The sequence below is a fragment of the Tympanuchus pallidicinctus genome, unplaced genomic scaffold (genome assembly GCF_026119805.1).
Source record: "Tympanuchus pallidicinctus isolate F22 unplaced genomic scaffold, pur_lepc_1.0 scaffold35, whole genome shotgun sequence".
Lineage (NCBI taxonomy): Eukaryota > Metazoa > Chordata > Aves > Galliformes > Phasianidae > Tympanuchus > Tympanuchus pallidicinctus.
In genome coordinates, this window is record NW_026294753.1 from 2,054,250 (window position 1) to 2,071,122 (window position 16,873).

The 16,873-nt window shown below is 63.4% G+C and overlaps 2 protein-coding genes and 1 long non-coding RNA gene across 8 annotated transcripts in view; 1 reads left to right on the forward strand and 2 right to left on the reverse strand.

Annotated features, from left to right (window-relative positions):
• The window catches only part of AHDC1 (AT-hook DNA binding motif containing 1), a 44,763-nt gene extending 31,875 nt beyond the window's left edge, over positions 1-12,888 (reverse strand). Inside the window, exons 1-2 of one of the 5 annotated variants that reach the window (XM_052699109.1) lie at positions 12,708-12,888; positions 12,127-12,220 (exon numbers count right to left, since the gene is read on the reverse strand). Coding sequence is in view for 2 of the 5 variants with exons in the window: in XM_052699105.1 (XP_052555065.1) it covers positions 10,316-10,568 (253 nt within the window). In the remaining 3 variants the exon portion in view is untranslated. Of the gene's footprint in view, positions 1-10,315; positions 10,637-12,126; positions 12,447-12,561; positions 12,644-12,707 lie in introns of those variants that run through there. The other 4 variants (XM_052699110.1, XM_052699106.1, XM_052699107.1 and 1 more) reach the window with 4 other exon arrangements.
• LOC128088507 (uncharacterized) lies at positions 342-10,263 on the reverse strand. Its single transcript, XM_052699146.1, has 2 exons — positions 7,178-10,263; positions 342-7,123 (listed from the first exon to the last, which is right to left on the reverse strand). Exon 1 carries the CDS (start codon positions 10,192-10,194, stop codon positions 8,704-8,706), a length of 1,491 nt encoding a protein of 496 aa, XP_052555106.1. The 5' UTR covers positions 10,195-10,263; the 3' UTR covers positions 342-7,123; positions 7,178-8,703.
• Positions 12,889-13,167: 279 nt separating the features above from the next.
• On the forward strand, positions 13,168-14,648 carry LOC128088515 (uncharacterized). 2 transcript variants are annotated; one of them, XR_008210279.1, is made up of 4 exons: positions 13,168-13,621; positions 13,731-13,870; positions 14,036-14,203; positions 14,275-14,648. It is a non-coding gene; the product is annotated as an uncharacterized LOC128088515 (long non-coding RNA). The 2 variants fall into 2 exon arrangements; XR_008210278.1 differs by having other exon boundaries at positions 13,731-14,203.
• Positions 14,649-16,873: the final 2,225 nt, after the last annotated feature.

Consider the following 16,873-nt stretch of genomic DNA (forward strand, 5'->3'; position numbering starts at 1 on the left):
TGGCATGGCACAGCACAATGCACTGTGGCACAGCGCAGCGGTGCGTGGCGTGGTGCCGCATGGCACAGCACAGCCCCGTGCACATGGCCCCAGCCTGCTCTCCCAGGGCTGACTGGATTGAAATGAGGTTGGCACATCCCCAGCTCTGGCAAGAGGCCTCACTCTGCCCCTCAAACCGCTTGAGCTCCCCTTTCCTCTCTCCCGCCTGCTCTCCATCTGATTTCTGGAGGCATCCTGGCATAGAGACACGTGCAGGTAGGATGCTGTGCTCCCCACCTGGCTCCAGGCCTGAATCCCTGGGTGGCCAAAGGACAAACAGACTCACCCCAGGTGCCAAGAGGGAGGGAGGACGGGCGCAGCCCTGCTGCCCTCTGGGTTTGCAGGAGGTGTGGTGGGGTCTCAGGCAGCTCCGTGCCCGCCAGCATGCAGAGCCCCAGCGCCCGAGCGCGTGCACGCGGATGTCTGGGTTTGTCACAGCCTGGTGAGCAAGTTAATCTCAGGCTCCCTGACACGTGGAATAAAATCGCGATCCCATAATGGAATTCATTCGTCTTCCTGTCCAGGCAGAGAACAAGCCCCCTGCCGGAGCCAGGGCGCGGGAGCCAGGGCCGGGCACTCACTGGGGGACCCCGCTGCCCTGCTGGGAACCACAGGTGTGTGCGAGTTCCTGTGGGGCACGTAAAGCACCCAGCAGTGCTGCGTCCCCTCCTGGGGCGCTGCTGGGGTTGGCAGTGTGGGTCCGCTGGGCTGGACCTGCAGCGTGCGTAAATGGGAAGGGAAACTGAGGCAAGAGGTGGTGCAGGGCTGAGGGCAAGGCTGGTGGCAGGGCGAGGATGTGGGACAACGTCCCTGCGTCTCTCACCTTTGACAGCATCAGAGCAGCCAGCCCCAGCCACGGGGACCCCACTGGGTCGGCACCAGCTGGGACACTGGTGCCATGATGCCTTGGCAAGGCCACACGGCCCTGGAGGCTGAGTCACGCACTGCATTTTCCCCCTCTTGTTGCCACACTTACTAGCAATGGATAAAAGCCCTTTTGGGAAGCTGAGCAGAGGAGGAGGCCGCAGGACAGCTTGGCTGCTCGGTGTCTCAGTTTCCCTGCAGCACCCAGGGTGTCCCCTGCCCACGGGGTGGGGGTGCCAGCAGCGGGCAGCACAGGGGCAGCTCCCACCACCCCCTCTGAAATCCCAACTCGGCAATGCCGAAGGTTCACCCACGCTCCTGCAACGTGGAGAGGAGGAGAAGGAGGAAGAGGAGGAGGAGGAGGGCTGCTCCTTCCTGGGCACACAAAGCCCCTTTCATAGGGAGTTGAGTTTGGGTTTCCTCCACCAGCCCGGCACCTCGCTGCCTCCTGCCCTGCCAGCACGGTGAGGCGGGGAGGAACGCTGCGGTGGGAGCGGGACGGGCGCCCAGTCCTGGCCTGGCCTTTGGGATGTGAGCGGGGCAGCACCGGGCACCGCGCACCCACCTCCCCAGTGCACTTCCGGATCCTACGGGCAGGCAGCCCCCAGGGCTATAGGGGGATTGGGTGGCCCCTTCCATCACCCTGGCCCTCCCCATAATTTTTCCCTCCTGTCGGCTTTTAATTACGCCCCTAATAAAAGTGGCTTGCAGGAAAACGGGAGCTTTGTTGCTCAGGAGCTCATCTGCTCCCGCTGCTCCTTCCCCGCTTTAAACCGTAATCCTCAGCTGGGGATGCTGCAATTAGCCACTGCGGGGCCGGGCGCCGTGTCATGCAGGATTAGGGCTCCCTTCGGTGGGGAGGTGGGGGACCCAGCCCCAGTGGGGCGATGGGCCTGGACGGGATGGGCTGAACTCCCCACAGCCCCCAAAGCAGCTGGGACCCGCAGCCCCACTAACGGCCCTGCAGGAAGAGCAGGTTTGGCAGGAGATTAGAGCAGCTGTGGGGGGGGAGGAGTGGGGGGAAGAGATGCTCTCTTACAGCCTCAGGGCCCCCCCTTGGCAATGCAGCCCCCTGCGGCACTCGCTGATCTGCCCCCATCACTGCACCAATGCCAACGCCGGGGGGGAATTTTTGGGGCATCAGCAGGAGAGGCGCAGCTCCCCAACCCTCCAGGCCTCCAGAAACAGGCAGGCTCATGGAGGTTCGTACAATACGTAAAAACAGGGCTCCTGATGTCCCCGCGTCCACATCCAGCCCCAGCGCCTGCCCCCAGGGCCTGGGGAGGGAAACTGAGGCACGGGGACCAAGTTCTCGCAATGCAACGGCCCGCTGAGCAAGGAGAGAGGTGGAACTGCCACAATGGCACACTTGGGAGATGGCAACAGCCCCATCCCTAGGCAGGAGGGTGGCACTTGGAAGGGGTGCAACACCTCCCAGGGTAAAAGTCCTACAGCACTGTGCTCAAACCCAGCAGAAGGGACGGGGACCACGGGGCCCTCGTGCACAGTGCCAATGCGCATAGGGAAGGAGCAGCGGGTTGGGTCGTTCAGCCCCACAGAGCCCCCAAAAGAGCCTGCGCACAGCTCCCCAGTGCCTGCTCACCAATCAGCCTCTTCCCACGGCTGAGGAGGAGAGCGGGGAGCGCAGGCGCTCGTTAGCGGCCGCTCATTAAGAGCCCTCTGGGAGGACCGAGGTACCCGGGGCACCTGCACCTCCTTCTAATGAGCTGCAGCACCGGCACAGGGCCCTCGGCTGCGGCATCACGGGGCCACGACGCGGGGGCCGTCCCCTATCTGAGCTGCACTGTGGGTTCCCCGTGGCCGAGCAGAAAGGGAGGGACGCGGGAGTTGAGTCACAGTGACAACTGCAGCGGTGGCAGCTGCTGAGGAACGCCCTGAGCTCACTGCCAGCACCGGGCGGCTCCTGGGGACACGCAACTGCCAAAGCGTCACCCCGCACCCATGGGTGCTGTGCTGCAGAGACACTGACGACAGCACGGTGATGTCCGCCCCCTGTGTGGGATCCTGGGGTCCGGTCCATGCAGCGGGTGTCCCCAGACTGGGACAGAACACAGATGTCCCACCCTCGGGGACCTTAAAGCACCATGCAGCGCAGGGGGAGGGCAGCTCAGGGACCAAAGGACACAGCACTGGGGTGGCACCGAGCCCCAACCCCGCTCACGCAGCCCCCAGCCCCGACCTGCACAGGGCTCCCTCGTTAATGTTTACTCGGCTTCGTTAGCGCCAGCACATCACCATGGCAACCATGCAAGCTGCGCGCCGCCATCGGCGCCACCGCCACGAGGCGCAGGAATGGCACGTGGGGTCACCACGGACCCCCATCACAGCCACCACCCCACCGTGCCATATGGGGCCGGGGGGGGCGAGGGGGTGAGGGGACGTTGGGGGTCACCTTCTCCCTGCTGGGTGCGGTGGCCTGGTGTCACCCAGCCGTGGTGACAGCACCCAAAATGCCCGGCGCTGCGGGCTGCTCGGCTGCAGGCGTGTGTGCAGCGCTGCCAACACGCCTCTGCGGTGCATTATTTATAAAACACGGGAGCAGAGGGCTCAGCAGCAGCTGCCACCCTGCCTGGCGTCACGGAGCCATCGAGCACGGCGGCCTGGTGGCACTGCGGCCCCGGTGACCAGCAGGGACAACGGGGATGACAGTGCCTGTGGGGCTGGCAGAGCCACGGGGTGACCAGATGCCACCTTCATGCGCAGCACGTGGCTGCTGCGGCACGTGGGGACATCCAGCGCGTCCCCACATCCCCCACGTTATTACTGCAGCACCCCGAGCTGTCGGGCGAACCCACTGCACGCAGCTCTGGGTCCAGCCAAGGGGTGCCCCCACCCCGTGCCCAGCCAGCCCTGCGTAGCCCCACGCAGCCCCCCCAGAGCAGGATGCGACCCCCAGCCTCCTGCTCGTGCCATCGAGCTCCGTCTGCTACTGCAAACAGGTTTTCAGTAAGCCTAGCAGAATTCGCCTGCCTCCTCCTCCCCCCTTCCAGTCCCACCTCTGGGCTGCGGGAAGGCTGAGTTCGGGCTTTAATTTTTCATTATTAATTTCCCATCGACGCCGAGAGGCGCCGGTGCTCGCCCAGCTGCCCCCAGCATCGCCCCCCGCGCTCCCTCGCGCTCTCCTGGAGATCTGCACCGGCTGAAGGCGAGCCAGGCTGCCGATAGGATTAATTCTGCATGACTGCCCATCTCCACAGGGGTATCTAAGACCCTCAGGCCTGCAGCAATCTTTAAAATTCCTCCAGCCCAACTTAATTCCCTCTTCCTGCAGAGCTGGCGCATCTGCTGCAGTCAGACACAGAGCGAGGGAGATGGAGGGAGAGGGGAGACGGCACCCAGGATGTGCTGGCACTGCTCTGTGGCTGCGTCCCTGTCCCCAAGGACGCCCCTCGGGGCCACCCAAAGCCACACCGGCCACCCATCACCAGAGAAGGTTTGCATTGGGAATGAGGGAAACTGAGTTACGCTCCGCATAGCCATGGGCTCTGCACCGTGGCCCTGATTGCTGTCACCTTTGACACAGTGCCTGGACCCCATCACCGGGAGGTTGACCTAAATTTATTTTTTTTTTCCAAATATTTGTGGTTCTGCTTTGATGGAAGAGGCTTCTTCACCACCCCTTTTCACTCATCCTCTGCTTCCCTGCAGCCCTGAAGAATGGAATGCGGGATCTGAGCATCGCCTGGGGGCAATCCAGGGCCACGGATGTTGGGACAGCTCATGCAATGCAGCTGCGGTGGGAAAACACACCGTGGAGGTGCTGAGCACACCCCAGCCACCCCTGCTGCATCCCTGGTGCTCCCCAGCATCCCCTCCATGCACGGGCAGAACCCAGGGGCTGTGAGGATGAGCCCCACCATAGGGCACGGAGCTGGGACTTGGCCCCGCTGTCACACTGGAGCTATCCCACTGTCAACCTTGTGTCCCCAGCTGAGGCTCTCATGGGACAAAGACCTCAACATCACGCATGGGGACTATGCGCAGCCCAACCATACGCTGCAGGACCCTGCGCTCACACGAAACATCCTTGAACACAACCAGGCTGCAGCGTCCCCCCCAGTTCCCCGCCACGCTCCGCGACAGCCACGTGTCCTCAAGCTTTGAAGGCTCAGCCTCCACCACCACAGGGGTTCAGTCAACCTGTAGGGGTTGGTGGGGGGGAGTCTGCTGCCAAACTCCCACCCCTGCCTCTGTCAGCATCAGAGCCGCCATCCTCCTCCCCTTCCTCCTCCTCCTCCTCATCTGCAGCGACTGCCACCAAACCCAGGAGACCCATCCCTCTGCCTCCTTCCCTGCAACTTGCACCATTTGCCTGGCAGCCAGGAGGAAGGAGGGGAGCGCAGCCCATCCCAGCTGCTAGCGGAGCTGGGGATACATGCATTTAAATCACTTATATCTTTACTTTCTCCTGCGCTGGCTGTGAGATGGGCTTTTTTTGCATGCGTAATTAGGGGGTGGAACAGATGGTGGAGGGTTCGTTTAAAGTAATGCATCCATTAAAATAACCTTCGCTGTCGGGGACTGCGCTCCGACAGGGGCCTGTTTCACCGGGGGCGGTGGGGAGGGAGAGCTTTGTTCTGTAGGAAGGGGTCAGATTTTTGGGAAGGTGGATGGGGACCCAACTGCAGGATCCATCATCCTGGCTCATGGGAGTGAAGCTGGCATGGATGCTCCAACCCATATTACCAGCACAGTAACTGGGAGCCTGGACCAAGCCGGGACTGGAGTGGGGAAAAATAACTCCTCTGTGGGGCTGAAGTGGTTCATTCTGGACCCCTCCAGGACTCGGTTTCCATAGCAATATGACGTGCATCCTGCAGTGGGATGGAGGGAATGGGAAACCCTTTGGCCAGTCCTTCGGGCCAGACCTCCAACCATCACCCAGTGGTGCATTTTGGAGGAGGCCTCTGAAACAGAGGGGCTTTGCTGCTTGGTGGAGCATTGGGGTGATGCTGCAGGGTGGCACAGGGACTGCAAGGATCGTGCCCACCACCATCCACCCACGTCCCACCTCCTGCCTCCTGGCACAGAACAGAAGGGGACAGCTCGCCTTTCCTGTCCAGCAGCAACCACCTCTCCTGTTTCAAGCTCCCGGGAGAGGCAGGAGGCTTTGTTCAGGAATTGGAGGAGCGGAGGCCAGAGAAAGCGCGAGTGCCCTGCCAGCTCTTGTGTTTCACTCCCGAGGAATGCCGGGGAGGGGAGGGGAGCACAGCTTTCCCCCTTCCCGATGGGCTCTGGGCCTGGCTGCAGGGTGCTTTGCTGCTGCAGGGAGGAAGAGGAGGGTGTGGGGACGAAGAACGGGGGTCTGGCTGTGATTCTGGGGAGGTGGGCGGCATCAGCGTGGCTCACAGTGGTTGCAAAGGCAATCATGGTGGCACAGCAGTACCATGCTGGTTTTGTTGGAGCAGATGTAATAATTCAGAGCGAGAGCTGCCAAGCAAATATCACATCCTGCCTTGAAGCAGGAGACATTTGGGTACCCCAAATCCGTAGGCTCCAGAGGAGCACACACCACTCCCAGCAACACGGTCACGGCTGGGGAAGGGCAAGAGCAGCAGCAAACCCAAACCCACCCATGCGTGTTCAAATATTTAGTGTGCACTTGCTAAGGTGCTTCTGCTGCCTTTAGGGCATCTCTGCGTTTGAAGCATCAGAGAGGAGCTGAGGTGGGAACATGGGGGATGGGGAGCAAATGCCAGGGCTGCAGGGCTGGAGGGTGTTCTCTCCTTCCCAGCTGGGCCCAGGGGGACCACATGGCCTGGGTTGCTCCTCACCAAGGGGCTTGCAAGGACTCAGTCAAGCCCAAGGACTGCCCATCACGGCCACAGCCCCCCACCGCACACCTCCTCATTTTCCTCCTCCTCCTCATCTTCCAGTCCCAGCACTTGAAGCACCCTGGGCCATCCCCAAGCACTGCCATGGCCTGGGGTACAGCCAGCAGCCGCAGCAACACAGGGACTGATGCCAGCAGCCAGCAGCTCTGTGTGACCACTGCAATGCAATAAGGGCAGCAATGGCGGGGCTGGCTGAGGTGACATGGGACAGCAGCGTGCTGGGGAAACTAACAGGCAAGAGGGGCTACACAGACAGGTCAGCTCACCCTGCTGCCATCCCTTTCACTCACCCCTTTCCTCATCCAGCTTCACTTGCTATTACCTCCCAGCACTCACCCACTGCCCTGGCCAGGCCTCAACTAGGCCTCATCCAGGCCTTGACCGCACCTCAACCAGGCCTTGACCAGGCTTTGACTGACCTCAACTAGGCCTCATCCAGGCCTCAACAAGGCCTTGAGCACACCTCAACTAGGCTTCAACCAGGTTCTAACCAGGCCTTGACCAGACATTGACCACGCCTCAACCAGGCCCCAAATGCCACAACCAGACCCTGACAGGCCTTGACCAGGCCTTGAACACACCTCAACCAGGCCTTGAAAGCCTCAACTGGGCCCCGACCAGGCCCCAAACACCCTGACCAGGCCCTGACACCACAACAACTATCCCACAAGTACCCCCTTCCCTCCCCACCAACTCCCCAAGCTCTGTGCTGAGGGCAACAGCTCTGGGAGGGGCACAGTTGGCCCATGACAACAATGGTGCCCTGTGTCAGCCCCGCACCCACAGCCAGGCAGCAGCCATCACCTCAGGGCACGCCGCTGGCCGCTCTCACCTCTACACTCCGCTCACTGCTTCCCAGCTCCCTCCTGACAAATCCCAGCTCCTGATCGCTTCTCCTCCCCACGGGTCCATATTAAGCTACATTCTCCTTTCAGCTGGGTGGAAAACAGCAGTAATAACCATGTGGAGAGAGCCGTGCCCCCCACCTCCACTTCCCTCCCACTTCGGGGTTCAAATTTCATTTCAGCAAAAAAGCTTCCCCCGCCTCCAATTTCTTCCCCCAAACCAAGCCGCTGTCGTCTCGTCTGATCTCGGCAGGGGCCGTATGGATGCTCGGCTCCTCCTGGTTCAGGATCTGCTGCCAATCTGGACCTCGCAAACTGGTTCTCACACGGCTCCCGCCTGGCACCTCCCTCTCGGCATTTATTATTTCATCATTGTCCTTCCTCAGCTCGCTCCCATGCCACCACCCCGGGTGCCCCCGGCTCCTCATCCCAACTCCAACCACCGAGTTGGCCGGGTGAGATTTATTCCCGGCGAATTCCCGGGGGCCGGCAGCTGGAGGAGCCCGGAGCTGCCTCCCTCTCTCCCGCAGCTGAAGATCTCATCTCCCTCGCCCAAGGCGCTCCGTCCTCCTCCTCCAGATATTTTAGGCCCAGGTTTTGCGAGGAATTTACAGGCGCCGAGCCCAAGCCGATGCGCTGAAGTCAGCAGGAGGCGAGGAGCGTGCGCAGGGCTCGGGGCCCCGGGGGTGGCGGCGCAGGGAAGGGATGCTGCTGCTGGCCTGGAGCTCGTTGAGCCGCGGGAAGGGCAGAGGTTGGGGCTGGCGGATGCCAGAACCACTCAGCTCTCCCTCCGCGAGGATCAATACCACATTTCGGCTTCCTGCCTCGCGAGGCTGCCGCAGCCCTCACGCCTGCGCGGGGTGGCTTTGGGTGGGAGCGGGGGTCTCCATGCTCTCCACCACAGCGCTGTGTCCCCGCTGCCATACACCTCGCTCCCTGTGATCTACACTCCAGCCCCGTACGCCGACCCCTCCTGCTGCCCCACGGCTCCCCTCAAACCCTCAAGTCACTCCGGTGTCCCTGTAGGCTTCACCCCACTGCAAAGGGAATCCTCGGCACACAGCCTGCCTTTGTCACGGCCCTGCTGGCACACACCCGCCCTACGTGCTCCAACAGGTGAGCCCCCAGGGCAGCGTTCCTGCCCGGGCCAGTAACTGTCCCCACCGGGCAGCGGGTTCACGGTGCTGTTCCGCCCGGCACGTCTCTCCCTGCCACATCCTCGGCCGGTGAGGCACAGCGCAAGGGGGGGGGGGGGGGGGGGGCAGCGGATTTAATGAGCTCCCCGGAGGCATCGCCGCGCACCCCCCTCCCGTGCCCAGGAACCGTCGCTCTGAAACACAACCCCTCGGTGGCAGAGCTGGAAAAAAAACACAGGGCACATTGCTCTCCCCCCGCTCCTTCCCCGCCTCCCCCAGCTTTTTGCTCTCCTGCCGATGCCAAAGACCCAGCCGGGCTCTTGTGCTTTCACTCGCAGCTGCAGCTGCCGATTTTCGCTGTAAGCCCTTGTGCCTAGAAGGCCCAGAGCGAGGGATTCTGGGACGCGGTGATTGAAGACAGCACCAGCGCAGAGACCATTGCTCAGACTTTCCCTGTCTGTCGCCCCAACGCTCAACCCACAGAGAGGGAAATAAAAAAAAAAAAATAAAAAAGGGAAAAAAAAAAAAAAGAAAAGAAAAGAAAAAAAAGCAAAGCAGAGAGCAAAACGGACTCAGCTCAGCTCGCCCCTTCCCACCCACGCGGCGCTGCTTGCTTTGCTCATCGGCACCTCCAGCCCTCGTCCCGGCCATGCAGCCCCAAAACAGGCGGTGAGGTCCAGCTGCACCGCTCTGTGATGCTGAGCTGCCCCCCAGCACCGCTGCGCATGGCATCAGAAACTCACGGCCGGCACCCAGCAGCATCCCGGTTGTTTCCCTGCTCTGGTGTTTTTCAAAGGGTGAACCTTTTGCAGAGTGAGGGCAATGCTGGCGTGCGTGGCTGCGCACCAGGTGTGATGCACGAGCACAGCGGGGTCCTCGTGCAATGCCTCGGGATGAGCAGCAGGAGCAGAGCCCTGCACACAAGTAAGTTGCCATGCACAGAAGGGCTATAACCGCTATGGGGGAACATTTGGGATGCAGCCCTGCAGCTGGGCTAATGTCCCCAGGTCCATTCTGCATGCAAAGACCCCCGAGGGATGGGGTCCCCAGTAGGGGAGTGCAACAGGGGTGCAATGCCTGCCCTGCAACCCACGTGCTGCACCAGGCACGGTGCAGGGCAGCGTCCCACTGACCCCAGGTGCAGCAGCACCAACAGCAACCTCGACAAGGAAGGGCCAAACGCGGAGCACACCACGCTGCACAGCACCCTGTTCTCACACGGGGGCTGCACCCCAAGGGACAGAGCCCGCAGCGCCACCCTGACCTTTCAGGAGTGTTCTGCAGAGCATCCCCCAAAGAGCCGAGCCCACCCCGATGGCACCTGCAGCCCCCAGCACTGTGCAACACACTGCAGCCCCGACGCTGGGGAGGGGACGGGGGGGTCTCAGTGCAACCAGGGGCCTCCTCACATCCAGACAGCCCCACCACGGCCCTGCAGCAGCCGGCCGGCCCCATGGGGAGCCAAGCTCCATTGCCGTGCCAAAACCCCCCCCCCCGTTCCTCCTGCTCCCCCCAAAACGCTCCCGTTGCGAGCCCGGAAGTAGGAAACAGCCCTCCCCAGCGCTGCCCTGTTTACCAAGAGCTGGTTCCAAGCACTCGGGAGAATAGCAGGAGCATTTCAAGGCCCTGTTTCCACTCGGCTGACACACACTATTTATAGAAGCCCACAATTCTCCCAGAGCTTTCCTCGGGATCTCAGCAGAAATAGCCCGCCCCGGGTCCCTGCAGCCTGCTCTAAGGAGGGCAGGGCAGCGCGGCCCCCCCAGGCTCCCTATAACCTTCCATGGGTTTCCATCTCTTCTCCTCCTCCGGCCGCCCACTCCCAGCATGTCCTTGGCTCCCCCGTCCCCAACGCCGTGCCAGCCCACAGCTCTCCCCCCGGCACGGCTTCGGGACGAAGAGCTGGGGGAAAGGGGAGGAGGGGGGGGGGGTGACAGCGGGCAGAGCCGGGGGGGTGACGGCATGCCACCTCCAACCCAACTGCATCGGAGCGCGGCGGCGGAGCCACGGGGGGACTCACACCGGGGATGGAGTTGGCCCTATTCAGGTTACAGAGACATGGCAGAGCGGAATTTGGCGTCGCGCCATCCCTTCTCCAGCCCCCCCCCCCCCCCCCCCTTCCCACCTCCCCTTCCTCCCCTCCCCTCCCCACCACCGCCACCACCAGCACCAGCACCAGCACCACCACCCTCCCCTGCAAATTCCTGAGAGCGGCAGTGTAAGGGGACACCTGGGGGGTGGGGGGGTGGGGGGACGAAGGGCCGCGGGGCCCCGCTTTGGCCACGCACCCCGTAACCCCCCCCCCCCCCCAGCTGGGCAGGATGCATGCCCGCGCCCTCGGGGCTCGCTTCTGCTCTCTGTCACGCCAGGATAAATCTGGAGTGACTCCACAGCGCGCCGGGGCTCGCACCAGCACACAATGAGCTCAGCCTGTGGCTTTTGGTTGCTGTTCTCACAGCAACCGGCCAAGTGGCTTTATGCACAAGGCCACCTGGTCGCGGCCGGGGCCAGTTCCTCCCACGGCGAGTAAACAAGCGGGGACCCGGGGGTGCCTCCACCTGCCCCCCCCCCCCACCTCCGTCGCGGGGGGGCTTTGGGGGGGTCGGCAGCGCGGTGACCCGGTGGGGTGGCCGCAACACTGGGTCCCCCCAAGATCCCGCCGTCCCCGACGCAACACGCCGAGGGGCTCAGAGCTCGAAGGCAGCAGGGAGGTTCCAAGCATCCGATGCCCGACAACATTTTGGGGCGGCACAAGTGCAAAGCGAAGGCATCGCGCACCACGCGAGTTGGCAGCGGGGATGGGGACCCCCTCCCCTCGTCCCCGCTGTCGTCGCCCTCCCCCCCCCCCCCCCCCGGCCCCGGTGCCATCCCGCAGCTCCCCGTGCTGCTGCAACCGGGGGCGGTTCAGCCGCGGGGGTCGGGGCGGTCGGGAGGGGGGGGAGCTCCGCACGCCCCCCCGAGCTGTGAGGATAACCCCAAATTTTGTTGACATGTTCCGTTCCGCCTTCTAGCGGACGGAGCCGGCTCTGACAGCTGTCACTCAGCGCTCGCAGCCCGGGGGGGGAGGTGGCGGAGGGGGGGGGGGGGGGGGGAAGGCTGAACTCATGGCAATGGCACGGCGCACGGCGGGGGGCTCGCGGGGCCCCCCCTCCCCTCCCCAAGTGCCATTAAACTCCGCGCTGTGGCACCAACTCGCCGCGCAACTTCGACGGAGGGGACGACGCTTGGGGGGGAGAGGGGGTGCCCCCCTCCCGCCCCCCTCCCCTCGACCCAAAGCGGGGTGTCGTCCCCCCCCCGCGCACAGACACACGCACACACCCACACCCCCTCCCTCCCGCCCCCTCCCGCCCCGACCCCCGCCCCAGCCCCGCACAAAGGGGCACTCACCCGTCGGCTGCAACGCCCCGAGCCCCGCGCCGTCCGCCGGGGCTGCGTCCTGACCGCCCGCGGGACTCCCGGAGCTCTCGGCACCGCTCGCCACCTTCAACGAGAGCATTTCCAGCGCCTCCTGCTCACATTCTCCCCAAGGCAACTCCTCTCCTGCCAGCCCGCCCCCTCCTCCGTCCCCTGCCTGCTCTCTCCTCTCCGCTTTCCTCCTTCCCTCTCCTCTCCCCCCCCTCCACCCCTCTCTATGTGATTTTTCCTGGCTTTTCTCTCCCCGCTGCCGCTCGGCTTTTTCGCTTTTTTTTTTTTTTTTCCGCTTTTTTTTTTTTTTTGCCTCCTTTTCTCCTCTCTCCCCCCAAACCCCCCCGCCCCCCCCCCCCCCCCTTCGCCTCGCACACACACAAAAGGCAGCGGAGCGCGAGGCGGAGGGGAACCGACCTCCCCTCTGCGCCTCCGCCGCTCAGCCGCCTGCGGAAAGCAAAGAAAGACACAGCGCAGCAGAGCCCTGCTTGCCGCTGCCTCCCCCCTTCCTCCTCCTCCTCCTCCTCCTCCTCCACCTCCTCCTCCTCCTCCCTCGCTCTTGCCTTCTGCCGCTCCCGGCTTTGTGGGGGCTGGGAGCGGGGGGAGCGCAGCCGGCGGCTCGGCGCGCCCTGCCCTCTCCGTGCGCGGCGGGGACCGCGCTCCGCTCCGCTGTCAGCGGCACGGCCAGCATCCGGCACCCCGGGGAGCCGCGCAGCACCGCCGGGGCATGCCGGGCCTTGTAGTCCTTCCTCTCCCCCCCCCCTTCAGCTCCTTCCCTCCTTCCTTTCCTCCCCCCGCCTCGCTTTTCTCCTCCCCGTTGCTGCGAAGCGCGCAGAGGAGGCGGGGAAGGGCGCAGATGGGTGCGCGGCTTTTGCGCTCGATTTTGGGAGGGGGGTTCTAAGCGGTGGGGTGGTGGGTGGGTGGGTGATTCCCCCCCCTTCGGGTGCTCTGCACCCCCGGGATTCCCCCCCTCCCCCCCCCTCCCCAGCGGGATGTGCGGGGCATTGCTGCCCTCTCCTGGGTTGCACCCGCACAACGCGGAGCGCACATCTGCCCCATGCGCGCACCCTTTTCCTTTTCTTTTTTTTTTTTCCCCCTAATTTTTAAATCACCTCATCATCATCATCATCATCATTATTACCATTATTATTATTATTTTAACTTAGATGCTGTCCCAAGGGTCTGGCGGTGCGGGAAACTTCCCCGCTGTTTCCTAACTCCTGGAAGCGCAGAACCGTTGAGGTTGGAAAAGATCTCCAAGACCGCCAGGTCCAACCCAAACCCATCCCCAGCAGTGCTGCCCGCTGTCCTAAGTGCCACATCCGCGGTTCTGGAACACCCCAGGGGCAGTGACCCCCCTCAGCCCCCGGGGCAGCTGTCCCAGCTCCGCTCTACCAACACACCACCACTCTGGGAAGAAATTCCTCCTAATCTTCCATGCATGGGACGCACGAGGATCCCCTCATCCTTGGCACTGGTGGGCTGAGCATTGCCCAAAGCCCCCAGGGTGGCACAGCAGTGGGCTGTGGGCCCCCCACCCCCCTGATTTCCATCCCCCAAATATCCCCCCATTGCTTCCCCTCCAGCGCTGTTCCCAGAGCCCCGTAGATCCGATCTCATTAAAGCAGATAACGCCGCTGCTGTTTGTTGTGACACCGTTTGTGTGAGTGGCAAGCAAAGGGTTAACTCCAGGGAATTGGGAATATTGCCTGGCTGCTAATAACACGTGAGTCACTGCCGGAACAACACATGGGTGCAGGGAGAGACACAGCACCCAACTGCACAGCAGCCTTCAGGGTCGGGGTTTGCCGTGCAGTGACCCCAAACCGGGCAGGGGAAGGGGGTCAGCAAACCCTCCAGCAGGGAATTATCACATCCCCAAATCCCTCAGCTCCATCCCCGCACCCCAACGGGATGGGAGTCACAGGGATGGGGGACAGAGAGAGGACAGGGACCCCCCTCCTGGAAACCACGCGGAGAGGAGCAGCCCTGCGCTCCAGCCCGGTCAGCAGAGGAATCTGCACACGCAGACAGGATCGCTGCAATCGCTGGTGGCTGAGTGAGCAACTTTGCAGGCTTCCTCATCCCCTCGCCCTGAATGTCAGCTTTGAATTTTCTTGCTATTTTTAGGGATGATTCCGACACGAGGAGGATCCCTCCGTCCTCACCTCGCCGTGTTTTGCACCGTGTGAACATTGCAAGGCCGTCTATCGCTGCACCTGCCCCTGTGTGCATTGCTGTACCTGCCCCATAGATAGTGCTGTACCTGCCCCATAGATAGTGCTGTACCTGCCCCTATATATGCTGCTGTACCTGCCTCATGTGCTGCTGCTCCTGCCCTACACGTGCATTGGGACGGAGGGTCGGGTCGGCTGCTTTGCACAGAAGGTCGCATGGAAAACGTTGCAAGCAAGGATGGGTTGGAATGTAAAAGATTTATTAATTTAATCCGAAGCATTAAAAGGTCATGTATTAATCAAAGAGATGCTTAAAACTGTCAAAGTCCTTTGTCAGGTTTGAAGTGCATCTCTATAGTTATCATAAAATATATATAGATATCAGTCTGGCACGGAGCCCTCATTGGGCTGGGAGTGGAGGGGAGGAAGGAGGGGGGTCCCCACGGGTGGGCTCTGCTCGGATCCGCGGGGGGAGGGGGGGGGGGCAGCACTCCCACGTCCATCCGGGACACGTGGGTCACCCGGGGGTCTGTGGTTGGGGTTGGGCTGGGAGGAGGGAGGATGCTGGGCTGTGGGGTGGGGATGGAGCGGGGTCCAGAGCCGCGGATGTGGGCCGTGCTGGGGGTCGTCGGGAAGGAGAGCGGCGCCCACACCGCTCGCGTCGCAGCGTCGCGCGTGGCTCCTCCTGGCTGCGGAGTGGGGGAGGGAAGCGGCTCCCCAGGGCCACCCGGGTCACCCGGACGCGTTGTCCCTCCCGCAGACAGTGCTGTGTCAGCAGCGGAGCCTTGGGCTTACGCTACCATCTAGCGGCTGCTGCGCCGCGCCGGGCCACCGCTGTCCCCGCGTCCCCGCGCCGTGGGGGCGTCCTCGTGTCTTGGCGGTGGGCGGCTGCCCCGGTTTCCGAGCCCCCTCCCCAGCCCTATAGAACATCGGTGCGGCGGGTGACCCCTTGTCCCCGTGCAGTGTTTGTCCTCCCGCAGTTTGTGGCTGGTGGCAGCGCTTGGGACCCCCGAAGCCAGAGCCAGGTCGCCGAGGAGGGACCCTGGGGGATCGGGGGAGGCTTGGGGACAGCGAGGTGAGCGCAAGAGGGGACGGCGAGAGGGGCTTTGCAGAGATGTGGGAGCTGCCTCTGGAGAGCACTGCGGGTTCCGCAGCTCCAGTTGAGGCTGGGGGCTTCCGGCTGTGAGGCCATCCTGATTTTGCCCCCATCACCGCAGCGGAAGAGACTCAACCACCCCCGAAATGGCAGAGCAGGGCGTTCCCCAGGCAGCGAAACCACCCCGGGTTTGGCTCAGCTGCCAACACTGCTGAGCGTCACCCGGCTGAGCGCCGCTCCCCCCCCGACACCCCACAGCCCCAAACATCCCCGTGCTTTGCTTCGCTCCCCACATCCCACCTCACGCCCCCAATCCCTCCCCATCGACCGGGGCCGTGAGGCTGGAGAGCCGAAGCTGTGGGGAGAGGTGGGGACAGGGAGGCCACGTCATTAACGCAGGCAGGAGGCGAGCAGCTGCGCACAGCCTGGCGTGCTCCCCAGCTGCGGTCACAGGCCGGTGCGTGGCTGTTCCTCCACTCCATCCATGGAAAAACACGTCCCCTCCCAGCGCCTGCTGCTGAGCCGTGGGGCCACTGCAGATGGGTCCCTCCGTGCCTCGGTTTCCCCCGTGGGCACGGCTCCCATAGTGCTGGAGCAGCGCTGCTGCACCCGGCCAAGCCTCGCTTTGCGTTCTTGGCCACTCTCCACTGTTGTCTGGTCATCGCCTCCGCAGGGACGCGGATCTGCTCCATGACCTGGGAGCACTGTGTGCTGCCGTCCCTGGGGAGCTCAGCTCTTAAGGGGACGAAGCCACCCCCATCCCCAGCTCTGCTCTGGGTGGGGAAGGATCCTTCCCAGCTGCTCTCGGCGGCGGCAGCTTTGGGTGAGGGTCCCCATGGTGGGGGTTGGTGGCAGCTCCGTCGTGCCAGGGCTGCAGTGTTGGCCATCTGCAGCCATCTCACACCTGCGCCCATCGCTTGGCACGGCGTGGGCAGCCTTGGTCCAACCCAACACCCCCCCTCTCAGCCCAGAGCAGGGCGGCACATCCAGGAGGTCCAGGGGAGATGGCGACCCTCAGGAACACTGGGGAGACACGGTGCCACGCTTCTATGGGACGCGGGGACAGGAGGTGACGCCGAGCTCTTTTCCTTCCCCTCCAGAAGATGCCACAGGGGTCTGGGCGGCGGGAAGGGGTCACCTCATAGCCCCCATCTGGATGCTGTGCTCTGCCCTCCCCACCCCGGGGCTGGTGGCTGTCCCTCCACTCACTGCTCACCGCTCGATGGAGCATGGCATTAACATCAAATCGATGCCCTCCCCACAGCCTGCAGCCACGCTGGGCCACACTGCGCCCTTTAACCCCTTCACTGCCAAGTGAGGCTGCTTCTGTTAGGGCTGAACTGCAGACGGGCTCTGCCCAGCCCTGCCAGGGTGCTGCGGGCACCTCGCTTCATTTAGGGGTGCTCCAGGCCCCCTTGCAAGCAGGGCCTGCAACAGGATTAGGAAAGGACAACCC